The sequence below is a fragment of the Periplaneta americana genome, chromosome 16 (genome assembly GCF_040183065.1).
Source record: "Periplaneta americana isolate PAMFEO1 chromosome 16, P.americana_PAMFEO1_priV1, whole genome shotgun sequence".
Classification (NCBI taxonomy): domain Eukaryota; kingdom Metazoa; phylum Arthropoda; class Insecta; order Blattodea; family Blattidae; genus Periplaneta; species Periplaneta americana.
The window spans coordinates 112,664,280-112,677,344 of record NC_091132.1 but is presented as its reverse complement, the minus strand read 5'-3'; the positions used below and the strand labels follow the sequence as shown (position 1 = coordinate 112,677,344).

At 35.5% G+C, this 13,065-nt stretch overlaps 1 protein-coding gene across 4 annotated transcripts in view; it reads left to right on the top strand.

Moving 5' to 3' along the window:
- LOC138691086 (coronin-2B-like) overlaps window positions 1-13,065 on the top strand; it is a 181,965-nt gene that overhangs the window by 142,919 nt on the left and 25,981 nt on the right. For all 4 annotated transcript variants that reach the window (XM_069812788.1, XM_069812789.1, XM_069812790.1 and 1 more), the window contains exons 12-13: window positions 1,264-1,344; window positions 7,406-7,486. In XM_069812788.1, coding sequence (XP_069668889.1) covers window positions 1,264-1,344; window positions 7,406-7,486 — 162 coding nt within the window. The remainder of the gene's footprint in view (window positions 1-1,263; window positions 1,345-7,405; window positions 7,487-13,065) is intronic.

Below are 13,065 nucleotides of genomic sequence, written 5' to 3'. Positions count from 1 at the left end.
GAGAAAATGTGGAGTGAGTAGTTTCCGCACAAGACCAAAAACCCACCTATTTCTTCTGCCTTTACTATAGCTAGGTGCAGGTGGTTTGTTCCTTGCTCTGTGTTGCACAGTATCTTAAAAAAACGCGTAAGTGAGAGAAAGTACATATAACTGAAACGACATTTAATAATACCTGAAATAGCATTTGAAGACTATATGGTGAGAACGAGTTTAATCCATTTTAATAAAAATACCACAAGAGAAATTTATAACTTCAGAGTTAAGCCATCTTTGAGTATATAAGAATAAAGGCAAGGTAAAGACAACCCCATGACAGGTCAGAACAGCCCAGAGGGTGGGGCGAGAGGTTAAGGCTCCCACCTTTACAGAAATCGGCAAGTTAATGGAAGTAGGGATGTCAATCCTATGTGTCCGCCGCCTTTACCCCCAAGGAAATTCCCCTGGTGCTCATTTCTGTTAGTGGCTGAGTAGACCCCAGGGCCATAGTGTTGCCAGAAGGATAAGATCAATGGAAAAATCCATGACTCCATCGGGAATCGAACCTGCGATCTTCCGACTTTGAAGCATTACACCTTAACAGCGATGCTACCACATGTCCCAGTCTATAAAAATAGAATACTCAAATTTATAACACATATTTTTGGAAGAATGTAAGGTTATTTTTTGGAAATCTTAGCTGCTTACAGCCAAAGCTGGCTGATATATTACATTTCAAGTGGTGTAAAGACTAGAGTGCTGAACTTACAATCTTGTGGACTCGGGTTCGATCCTCAGTGTACCCCCAATTTATAACTTGTGTTGGGATAGTCCGTGGTCCAGGTAACACAGGAGTTTTCTTCTGTGGCATCCCAACAAATCTCCATCATTATCTCATCTAATTGTGGGTGTAGTGTAGACCAATATTACACTCTTGCGGTGAATTTTGGTGAAGTCTGGAGGGCTTTAGTCAATTGACCTTTCTCATTATAATTCTTTTAATTGATTCATGAGAGAAGTTCTGTGTAGTTTTTGTTTTTTTTTGTCATTTTAGTCCCTTTCTTTGCCAAGATATCAGCCTTCTCTTTGCCATCAGTCCCACAGTGAGCTGGAATCCATTGTTTTTATTAAATTTAATATTGGGTGGCAAGGAGGATAACGGCTTTATTCTTAGTACACACACACAGAACTGTTTTGTAACCTTCTTGGATCCGAACTGTTGTTGAAACTTTAAAAACCTCTCTTAATAGTGAATAGAGTACTTAATTATTTTCCTTTTTATCTTAGGTGCTGCCTCTGGAAAAGAGCCAGAAGACGAGTAGCAACCAGAGCACAAAATTTCAACAGATTCAACAGTTATTTGGGCAGGTGAGTATTCATTTTAGTGACATAATTGGCAAAAAAAAAAAAAGAAAAAGTATTTTAAATCCTGTTCTTGTTATTTTGCTATTGTTGTTTTCTAATGGCAAAATTTGAGGTCAATCCATCAATCTTCTGGTATCCCGGTATAGTTTTATTATATATACATTACAATAGTTTTCAGTAAACACACTAATCAGTTTTGGGATGTTCTTCAATTTCGGGAAGACAGTGCTGGTTTCTGGAAATTAAGCAGCAGATGTTCTCTGTTCAATTTGATCCTTGCAGATGGTTCAGAGTTCAGAATTTATAATCAATGGAGATATGTTGCAAGACAATTATATCTGGTCAGAAGTTTGTAATTGCTTCTTCTCTAGATTTGGCTTTGTACTTCTGCTATGTCTCTCTCATGTTCTTCTGTGAGCAGATTTCTTCTGAGTAGTTCTGTTTTTTGTTGTTCTCATTCCAATTTTTTTCCTCTGTTACAATATTAGCAACTTATTGTGTTACAACAACAAATTTCACAATTTGGGACATCTGGCCGAAATCTACGGCTGACCACTAGGATCCAGAATACAAAGCAGAGGTTAAATGAAAAATACAATAAGATTGCAGAGAGAATACGGAACAGTGATAAATTTAAAAATAAAGTACAATTTGATCTCGGAGAAACATGAGATGAAAATACATTGAAGAATAATGAAATGAAGTGAAAAAAAAATGGCATAGTATTATACAAGTGATTGTGTAAAATGGATAATGAATCTCTCAATACCATTAGACAAATTTTGTTAATGTCCTCATTAGAAAATTTAAGAGAAAGGAGAATGGTTTTGGTTAACTTAAATGAAGTTCCCCTAGTGCCAAAAAGAAGTCCTTTCACTTCCTGTGTATTAATATTCATTTTGTATCTCTCACTGAAGTGAGAAATACATGGGTTGTAAATAGACTTCTTTTCACGTTAACGTTATTGGCTTGTTGATCATCCTTCTCAGAACGGACAGAGGGGTCAAGAATGAGGCTTCTTTGATTCCGGCGATCGATGGCTATAATGTCTGCTCTTCTCGTTGACCCATTCTCAGCCAAGCAGTGCACTTCTTCATAAACATCCCACTTTGCCTTCCGAAGAGTGGTTGCGATGGAGCTTCTCACTTTATGGTGGCTATTGTTCCTCAGTAGTTCACCTTTAGGGCAATAACCCAAAACATGCCCAAGGGTTTCTACTTCGCTACATCCTGGATGACGACAGTTTCGATCTTGAAAGGAACGACCTGGCACCGATCGTACTGCTGCGATGTTTGTGGACATCTTTATGGCATTGGTCCACTCTGAGGATGATATCCCTCTTCTATTACTAATTCTAGAGTTGTTTTTTGGATCTTCACTGTAAGTTTCCACTCCTTTGTCTTTTTGTGGAAGACAACACCAATTATTAAACGACCTCCACCGTAACTCAGATCTTAAACTTCGGCTTGTCATCGAATGTGCTTCTGCGTTGTTGGGAATGTTTAATTGTGAAAGAGCTTCTTGTTTTTCAGTTTAAAGATTCCTGCAAAAATGGAGATGTTCGTCATTTATTTTTAGAAGACTTCTGGCAGTGTTATAGTGTTGGAGGTGTACTTCCCATTCAGCATTAAATAAACCAAGGCCACGAAGATTCTTCGGAGCATATAGTATGTCATTCGGACATTGTGGTAAACCCACAATTTCCTTAGCACCTGTCCAGACAATTTTATCAATATCGTGTAAGAAAGATTTTGGAATCTTATTCAGTGGTGTATTTTGGAGCGAATAAATGATCTTAGGCCATATATACTGATTCATAATATTCAGTAATATTCAGTATAATAGCTTTTGTAGTTAAAAGTTGCATAAAAATAAAGACCTGTCAAACAAAACACTACAAAATACATAGCAATTTAATGTTGTGTGCCTTATCGCTTTAATGCATGTCATTAAAGTACACCTATTCATTAAAGTACAGGTGTTCAGCCAATGACAAGTCATCTTTGTACCGTTATATCGATTATTCTCGGATATGCAATCGACAGACAATTAGCAAAAAGTCACGGAGGCTGGAAATCCAATACTGTCGCAGAAGGTTATGTTCTGTTACTATAATAATTAGCGTTAATTGTAAATAATATTCAATTTGTGTCATCTCGTTTTTCAATTCTAAATCAATTTCTAGGTTATATCAGAGTAATGTTCATTCTTATTCTGTGCCAAGGTCAATGACATTCGGCCTCGGAAAAAATCAATACTTTCGCGCCTGCGCACATCTCACAATTCAGGTCAGTTCGCACATAACCATAAGAAGACCTAATTTTCAATACTTTCAAGTTAGAAATATGGTCGAGCATAAAAAGTAGTATGAAACTTGCCTATAATGGTAATTAAGACACTCGTATGAAAATTATGAAACTTGCTTGCGCTCGTTTCATAAACAAACATACTTGCGTCTTAATTACTACCATTATAGGCTCGTTGCATAATGTACTATTAATACATGCTGTTTCGAAGTGTTGAGTTGCCCTTTAGTACAGAAATTTATCTGTATAATCCACATAGACCTACATAAATTAAGAGTAACCTGCTGCCATCATCCAGACTGTAGTGAGCTTGAAACACTTGGACACATGCTTGGACAATGCCCCAAAAGCGAGCTGCTGATCAATGCTAGACATCATCGTGTACGACATACTTTGGCGACATCGTTAAAAACTTTAAATTGGGAGATTCATGAGGAAGTACATTCTGTATCATCAGATGGTTCTTTTAGACAGGCAGACATTATTGCTATTAACGGATGCTTAAAACGGGCTCTTGTTCTTGACCCTACTATCCGTTTCGAAAGAAACCTAAATCAGGCCACCGAAGTTCATATTGAGAAGAAGTCCATATATGAACCTTGTCTGCTGTATCTTTCTCAAAAGTACAATGTCCCTCTTAAACAATGGTCTGTCATTGGTTTGCTGTTTGGCAGTAGAGGTTCTATTACAAAATTCACATGGAATTATCTTAAGAAACTTCACATTCCTTTTGATTATGTAATGTCTATTCTTATAAATATTATCAAAAATTCTCTTCAAATATTACATCATCTCTATTTCAATTAATCCACTTATATTTGCCTTCAACAATTAACTTTCTTTTTTCTTTAATGTATCACATCATATTATATTGTACATGTTTATTGTATTCAGGACCCTTGTGGTCACTCAAATTCTTTGAGCTGATGTCTATAATGAATAAATATATATAAGACATGCTAAGTCAACTTTTGAATGTCTAATTTGAAGTATTCGGTACATTATGTTGAGAAACATATCTAAGGGCCTCCCACTGATGTAATTTGGCATCCTGTCAGCCATCTGCATTGCATCTTGAACATTATTGTAGATGCATTAGAGGACAGAGGAGACTTCTGGATGACTGAGGCTATAGTCTGGATCAGCTTACTTTATACCCCAAGGGTGAAACCTAACCATTTTTCCTCCATTACTACATATGCTAGCGGATTATGGTGATTTTCTAGTTTGAAGGTAGAATTTTCTTTTGCCAACTTTGTTTCGAATTTCGATACTGAGGAATACTACAACTGGTAGTGATTTTCTAACTGTTACATTGGCAGCAGGAACAGCTGTTGTCGGTAGTGGAAATTCTGAATATTCAAATTGTTGTAGATTTCTGAGCCGATTACTGGAAGCTAGTGAAATTCGAACATACTAATAATTAATTCAACCGATTATTTTTTAAAGGTCACATGTCCACTTTTGTCAATTTTACAGGAGAAACAAAAAACTGTTTATTTTACTAATGGTACATTGTAATGTAATCAGATATTTTTTATTCGACAACAAAGGTGTTAAGTTATATTTACATGCATAAGCGAAATGTAACATCACTAAAACTTAACTGTAAAAAAAATAATATTTATGATGGACTTCTGCCCTTTCAATAATAAACAATAAGTGAAACGTAATAAAATGAATTTATATGTTCTTAAATGTGCTTTAACTATTATTGACTAACAAATATTTAAGAATGTATCTGTTAAGAACATTATTTTGCTACGACAATATATCTTATTTCTGAAATAAAGCAATTTAAAGGCATAAAAGCTTTTAAGTTTCTCCATTAAATACTTCCTCTGAAATTTTCAGTCATCATCATTCTTTTTTTTTTTTTTCTTCTATCGGCTACAGGGGAATTTCTTCATAAAATTGAAGATATTCAGGAAGTACATGCTGCATAACTTGGCTGACATCTTCAACTTTCTTCTTATTTATTGGAACTTTTCCATAATATGATTAGGAAAACTCAGATGATGTATGATGATAAGTCATTAGGATACATCGCATTACTTCTATGCAGTAACTTGAATGTGTGTGTCATTACTTCATCAATATATTCATATGCAACCACTGTACCTGGGTACTTAGCATCAAAAACCATAATTGAATACTGTGAAATTTAAAAATATATTTTGTGATCTTTAGTCACTCCTTTTCCCAATGATTCAACTACTCGCCATTTTGTAACTGTTATAAACAAAGAATGGAATCATGAGATTTTATATTGTGTATCATGCAAAGAATGATGGGAAAAGAAGAGAGTTTGTTACTGATAGGTCACGTCCTGAACATGTGCCCTTTAATACTAAAAGGAAACTTCTTCATACTGTAACATTTGGTAGGAATGCACATACTTGTGCATTTTCTTCAGTAAACGGTGCGGTACACTAAGAAGAATATAATGGTGGTCATAACTCAATTTGTCAAAAAAGTGGACATGTGATTTTTCAGTAATAATTGATTCAATTAATATTATAGTGTTATATTAATAGCCTACATAACAGTTATTTTATGTGTTGCATTGCGTTGTGGTTACAATTCAAGATTATAGTCAGATAAGTGTAAATAAATATAAAATATGGTGTGATACATGCACTTGTGTGATCGATAGAAAATGCAGACCAAGACAGAAATTATAACTAAAATAGGAAAATTATTAGGAGTAAGCGAGTATTCCTAAGCATATATTTCAAAGTAGCATTCGGTTTTCGGAGTTTGTATTAATCATTTCATGTGATCAAACAAAATACATTTTTAGGTTAGGTCTCGTGAATCATTAACTGTTTAGTCAAAGCATTTGTATCATCTCTTGGGGTGCTGCGACTTGTGACGGGAAATAACGAAACAACGTTTTTTGCAGGCTCCTATGATTTTTACGTAACTGTACTTGGCATCGGAAAGAGTTGTTATGTACCCCTCCCAAAAAGGCTCGATTTTCTTGAGCATTGAATGAAATGAAATTCGCACAATGTGCATAAGATTTGTAGCTTAGTCTTTGCAGAAGTTTTTTCTTGAGCATTGCTACTGTGATGCACCGTGCACTCTGATTATGAAATCACTCACTACTGGTCTGTCTCTTCTCACCGCATTTCAGCTGTCGGTGTGATTCCTGACGCACATGACGTCATTCAAATTCGTTATCAAGATTGGAAACAACCCTGTACTGTGTTGTAATGATAGGTGAAAACCTATTTTTATTGGCAAATCTGTTTAAATGTTTTAAGGGGATTGACTTGAGTAAACTGAACGTGGAGTGGTATTCAAATAATCAGGTCTGGATGACAAGGGTAATAATGACTGACTGATTATTGCGAAGGGAGCCATGCTAAGGATTTGTATCACCCTTAAAAATCAGTTTATTTCTGGTTTTGAACATGCAACCTCAAATACAATGCAAATTATTATTATTTTCTTTTTATTGTAGTAAGAAATTGTAGGCCACTAGCATAGCTCAGTCATCAGAGCTGCATGCCTTCTGATCCAGTGTTGCGCTTGGGTGTGGATTCGATTCCCACTTGGGTTGATTACCTGATCGGGTTTTTCTGAGGCAAATGTCAAGTAATCTGTGGCAAATCCTCTGCCTCATCTCGCCAAATACCATCTCACTATCACCAATTCCATCTGTGCTAAATAGCCAAGTATTTGATATAGCATCGTTCAATAACCAACTAAAAAAATGTAAGAAATTCCTATGACATTTGTTTTCTTTCCAGCCAAATATCGTAACAAATGACGAATACAAGCGAGGTGAACGAACTGAACAGCTAGCTGACAGTCCCAAGACCGAATTCCAGGTATGTAATGAAAATACAGGTCGAATTGACATGCTGTGGTGAAGTTTGAATTTACGTTAATATTTCCAAGCTCAGTGTAATTATAAATCGTGCAAAATTGATTACACTGGTCTGCATCATTTTTGAGATCAACATTTTTCAAGTTGTTCTTTTATATTTAGTGCATACTGAAGTCATAAATATAACTCATTTTGCTCAGTCAGGTCAGATTTTTTTACTATCGCATTTCTTTAAATATATTATTTCAGAAATAAATTGTATCTTATAGTTATAGGTATGAAACTACACTAATTATGGTTTCAAATCAGACTTACATTTGCATCTGTAGTAAAATATGTATATGAGCTATTCCATCTCAAATCGACCGAAATATAGAGAAAATTGACCTTACAATTTCTAAATACAATAAAACTTTTTTGTACGTAGAGAACTGTGATACAATGCTTTGTGCAAAGTTTGAGGCATCAGAAAGTGTTTAAATTTAAAATATTTAAATATATCGTATTTTCATAAAATTAGCAACTTTAACTGTTGTAGCTCCGAAACCCTTTCACCCAATGATCAAAATCATGGTTTATTTTGATGCTGAGAAATTAAAGTTTATATTGACATATAGACAGTTTTCCTTACTTTTTATGGAAATGGAGAAATTTAGATTTTTCCTCATTAAGACGCCTTTGCCAAGGAAAAAATATTTTTAAAATATATAGTTAGATTCCGCATTGAAAGTACAAATAAACACATATTTTTTACTGATGGCACTTTGATAAGAAAGTATTGAAAATATCAAATAAAGAAAATAAATAGTACACGCGTGAACTAACCAGCTGACTGTGAGGCGGGAGCTAGCTGAGGTAAGCAAGGCCAGGAGACATAAACACGTCATGTGTCGTCTAGCAGTCATGACTGTGCTAGCTTTATCACAGGTTTTCATAAACACAGGAGTACAATGACGCCCAACGCTCGCTTATCTTCATCTCTTGGCCAGTGCGTGTGGTACTGCGTCGTTCAAGTCCAGGCGTGTGAAAATAATTTATTTAATACCCTCGAAACTTATTGCCGAACCACTAAGCAAACAATGCCGAATCCCTCTTAATAATGCAAGGTTTTTCTCAATATTTTTTTTACATTTTTACAAATGGCCAAAAAGCCTAAAATCAAGTAAAATCAGATTATCTCTCTCTCTGTATACAATAAAAATAAGGATTACTTCTTAACATAACCTACCAAATCTCAGCTTCAAAATGAGCTCTCGTTCAATGTTCTGCAGTAAATGGTTCCAGAGTTCTGAGCGCTGAAAGAGGCTTGTTTTTATAAAATACGCTATATTGGTCGCTCAATAGTACGAAAACCGTTTGACTTTCGATAGCATATTTTTGAAAATGCACTCTCGTCAGCACCTTGTATAAATAGGGAAAAAATTAGGGTATAAAAATAATGCGAGGTTTTTTACTGATCGATTTCATATGGAATGAAACACGAACACTATTATTGTGGAAGAAGGAAGTTTTTCGAGGACTTTCGTGCGTGTTTTGCATCTGGAACATCCCCCTTGAGGTACTAGCAATAGTCTGCAAGCATATTCACATCCCAACGACTCTGGTACCTCTCTTCCTTCATTCCATAGCGTTCGTATTGCTCCTCTCTGTATTCAGGAAAGTAATCTAAATGCGAGATAGAAAGTGCATCTTTATGGACGTACGTGCACCAAGAGCCTGGTAGCTCTGCAGGAATTCCTCAACTGTTCCTATGGTTGTCCAGAAAGTTCGTAGTAATTGACTTCAATATGACCCAGGTATTCCTCTCTTTATCCTCATTATTGTGATAGAAATTAGCATCATTCATAAACTCCCCGATTTGAGGATAATCAAAAATACCGCTCTTGGTTTGGCCTTACTGAGACGTGGAAACTTCTGCCTTAGGAAAGCAAGAGCTCTGCTTCCTTTGTTGAGCATCTTGACAAAATTTTTCATTAGACCAAATTTGATATGCTGTTGTAGAGGTAGAATTTTTTGAGGATCCACAAGAGTTTCTGACAGAACGTTGTATGAATCTGGTTTCAGGCTAGATTTTGCTTCCCAGATGTGTTGAACATAATCTGTGCGTATGCTGATGATATAACTATTATATCTAGAAATGCTCCCAACTCAAACAGTTGTTTATTGAATTATCCAGGAATGCCAAAAACATGGGATTAACAGTGAATCAAGGAAAAACTAAATACATGATTATGTCCACCTCTAAGTTCAGAAGGACCCCTAAGAATATTACCATCCAGGAGGATACATTTGAAGGTGTATCCCAATTCAGATACCTTGGGGTTATAATAACTGTGATGTGAGTGGTTGTGTCAACGACAGAATACAGGCTGGAAATCGGGCTTATTACACTAATCTCCCACTGTTTAAAAATCATTTGTTATCGAGGATGACAAAGATTAAAGTTTATAAAACATTAGTTCGTCCTGTAGTTCAGAGACATGGACATTTACAAAGAAAGACGAGAACTCCTTAAGTTTTGAACGGAAGATTCTGCGTAGAATCTTTGGCCCAGTAAATGATCATCAAGGATGGAGGATACGCTCCAACAATGAACTTAACCTGATAGGAGGTCAAGATGATGTAAAATTTATGAAAGCTCAAAGACTGAGATGGCTAGGCCATGTAAACAGGATGCCTAAAACACGCACTCCTATTAAAATGTTAAAGGGTAGACTATATAACAGGAGGAGAAAGGGTAGACCAAAGTTAAGGTGGATGGATGGGGTATCCAAAGATCTTGAAATTATGGGAGTGAGAGGATGGACTACCATGGTGAAGGACAGAGTAAGATGGAAGGCTGTTGTTAAGGAGGCCAAAACCCACCCCAGGTTGTAGCGCTAACTGATGATGATGATGATGATGTGTTGAACATAGTGCAACACACTTGAGGTGCGAAAGGTTTGTCCTGATCACCAGTTTTAACACCAAAGTAGGCATGATACATTTTCCTCACAAAAAGAGTGATTTAAACTTTCTATCTGGCATGGTGACTTTACCACAAATTTAGCAAAATCGGTCTGGGTGATTCTTGCACTTTCTCTTCATTTTTAAGAGCATTCATTAAATCAGTTTTATCGCCGAAGAAGCTCATGGAGCTGCAAGAAAAAAGGTAATTTTACCCCCTCTTCCTTCCTTTCTGAGTTGCCACTATACAGTTGCAAACTATGATCCATATTTCAAGTTCAGAAGCACGGATGAAATTTCTTGAAAAATATCCTTTCTTCTACACTAACTGTATTTATGTACTGTCATAAGTTTAATGTACATCTGATATGAATTTTAGTTTGTTTCGTAACAGTAAACCATCATATTTTCTTACTTGTTATACTCTTAATTTTTGTAATAAGGTAGGTGTCCCTGATATGGCCATGCTAAGCTTTGAGAATTTTTCTAGCCGCCATTTTGAAAAAAAATGTAAACCACTTTTTTCTTACTCGTTCTCAGTCTAATGGACTTTCTTAAAATAATTTCCTTTCCCCATAAAAATAGCTTTAATTGCCCAGAAAGTCCCAAATTCCAAAAGTCTACCTAGTGGCCATATCAGGAACATGTGCACATGATATGGCCACCCTTGTTCCATGTTCTACAAATCGTGATTGTTTTCAGTTTGATAGCGCAGTTGTGTTAAAATTAAATAATTTTGGTGTAAAATGAATAAAAATGACACTTAATACTCTTTTTTATAGTTCAAAAGTGTAGTCAAAACAGGTTTTTCCATAAAAATTAAGTTGTTTCTCTTAAAATACAAAATGTTTGCGAAATCCCAGCTATAAGGCATGTAAATTTGTCAGGCGAAAAAATAAAAGTGAAATGAACTTGATATGGCCATGGTGCATTTGATATGGCCATATCAGGAGCAGGTAAGCTTTCACGAAAATCGTTTGATTATGAACAACTCGTAAAAGATACGCCATCAACTACAACACCAATCAACAGAACATTAAAAACTGAATGAAGTATGATGGTTTTCATTAAACAAGTCTTTGAAAAACATACATATAACAAAGGAGACTTACAGAGAAAAATAAGAAGAGGTCACATGAAAATTCCAAAACAGGCAACTGACGCCATGTTGCTCAACCTGACTGGATGGAAAACAATCAAGTGACATACCAGGATGCCCTTTCACTGGATGCTGCTGCAATTTAGCGGATTTTTTGGTTAACTAACTCACAATAGGGGGGGGGGGGGTGGCCATATTAGGAACATGGCCATAACAGGAGCACCCACCTTACTTACGTAGTACCAAAACTTGGCTAGTAAAAAAAAAAAAAAAAAAAAACTGACCTGATTGAGCAAAATGAGTTATATTTCTGAATTCAGCATGCAAGGAACATAAAAGATCACTTATAAAATCCTTGACGTCAGAAAAAACGTTTTGAAACTCAGACCAGTGTTATGTAACAATTAACATTATTACTGTAGAAGCTAATTGAGTTTATAATTGACGAGTGGATGGGAAAAGTGTGTTAACTCTATAAAATTGATTTTTAAAATTTAAATAGTTTCCCAAAACCTTAATTTGTGTATTTTTACTATGTGATCCTCTTACAGTGATTCCTAGAGTATTGTTAACCTTTCTTAAAAATATCTGAAAGTCAATTTTAATTTAAGAATGTTGTTGTTTTCTAAGAATGTAAATTCGTTTAAATGTAAGAGGATGCTGTGAAAAACGCACTTTTCCCACCCATCCACCAATTACTATATAGGTTACATTTCTTTTTTGTTAGTACAAACTAATTTTGCCTCCTTCATGTTTTTATTTTTTAATACATCATATTAAATACTAATTTTACAGTTGCTTCTTTACAACATAAAGTGTGAATGCTCTTTTTCTTTTTCTATGAATATATATGTAAATTCATTGCTGTCATTTCTACATTTTCCCCTTCTAAATATTGTCTCTATTATGAACGTAATGAAGTATTTTATATTGTGTTTTGATGCTGTTTTTCTCTAGATCAGCATTTCTCACACTATGGTCCACAGACCACCTGTGGTCCTCGAGCTCTGCCCTTGTAATCCTTCAAAAAAGGCAGAGGAAAAAATAAAATTCAAGCGAATTTCGTATCACTCTATAGCTGAAAATATCACAGTTTGGAAATGACACATGACAATCGCCTTTCAATTTTTCTCCCAGTACTGACATTTTATGAAATTTATTACCCTATCCATCTGCTGCCTTTCCACTCTACTCTCAACAACAAAAGAGGGATTTAAAGCACATCTGGCGCCACACCTGTAACCCAGCCAGGGACCGGACCACCCAAATTCATAACATAGGACCGAACCATTTAATGTATTTATGACTTTAATAGTTTTTCCGACACCCAGTCTGCACATTGAAATGGTCATGTACTGTACGTCGTACACCAATAATACAACTCTGAGGTCACAGTTTGAAATTTATTTTCCAAGTAAATATGACGAATTTTCATGGGTTTGTGATCACTTTCATTGCGATATTGAAACTAACAAACTTTCATTGAGTGAAAGAGAACAGTTAATTGAACTCTCAAATAAGACTGGACTTAAAAT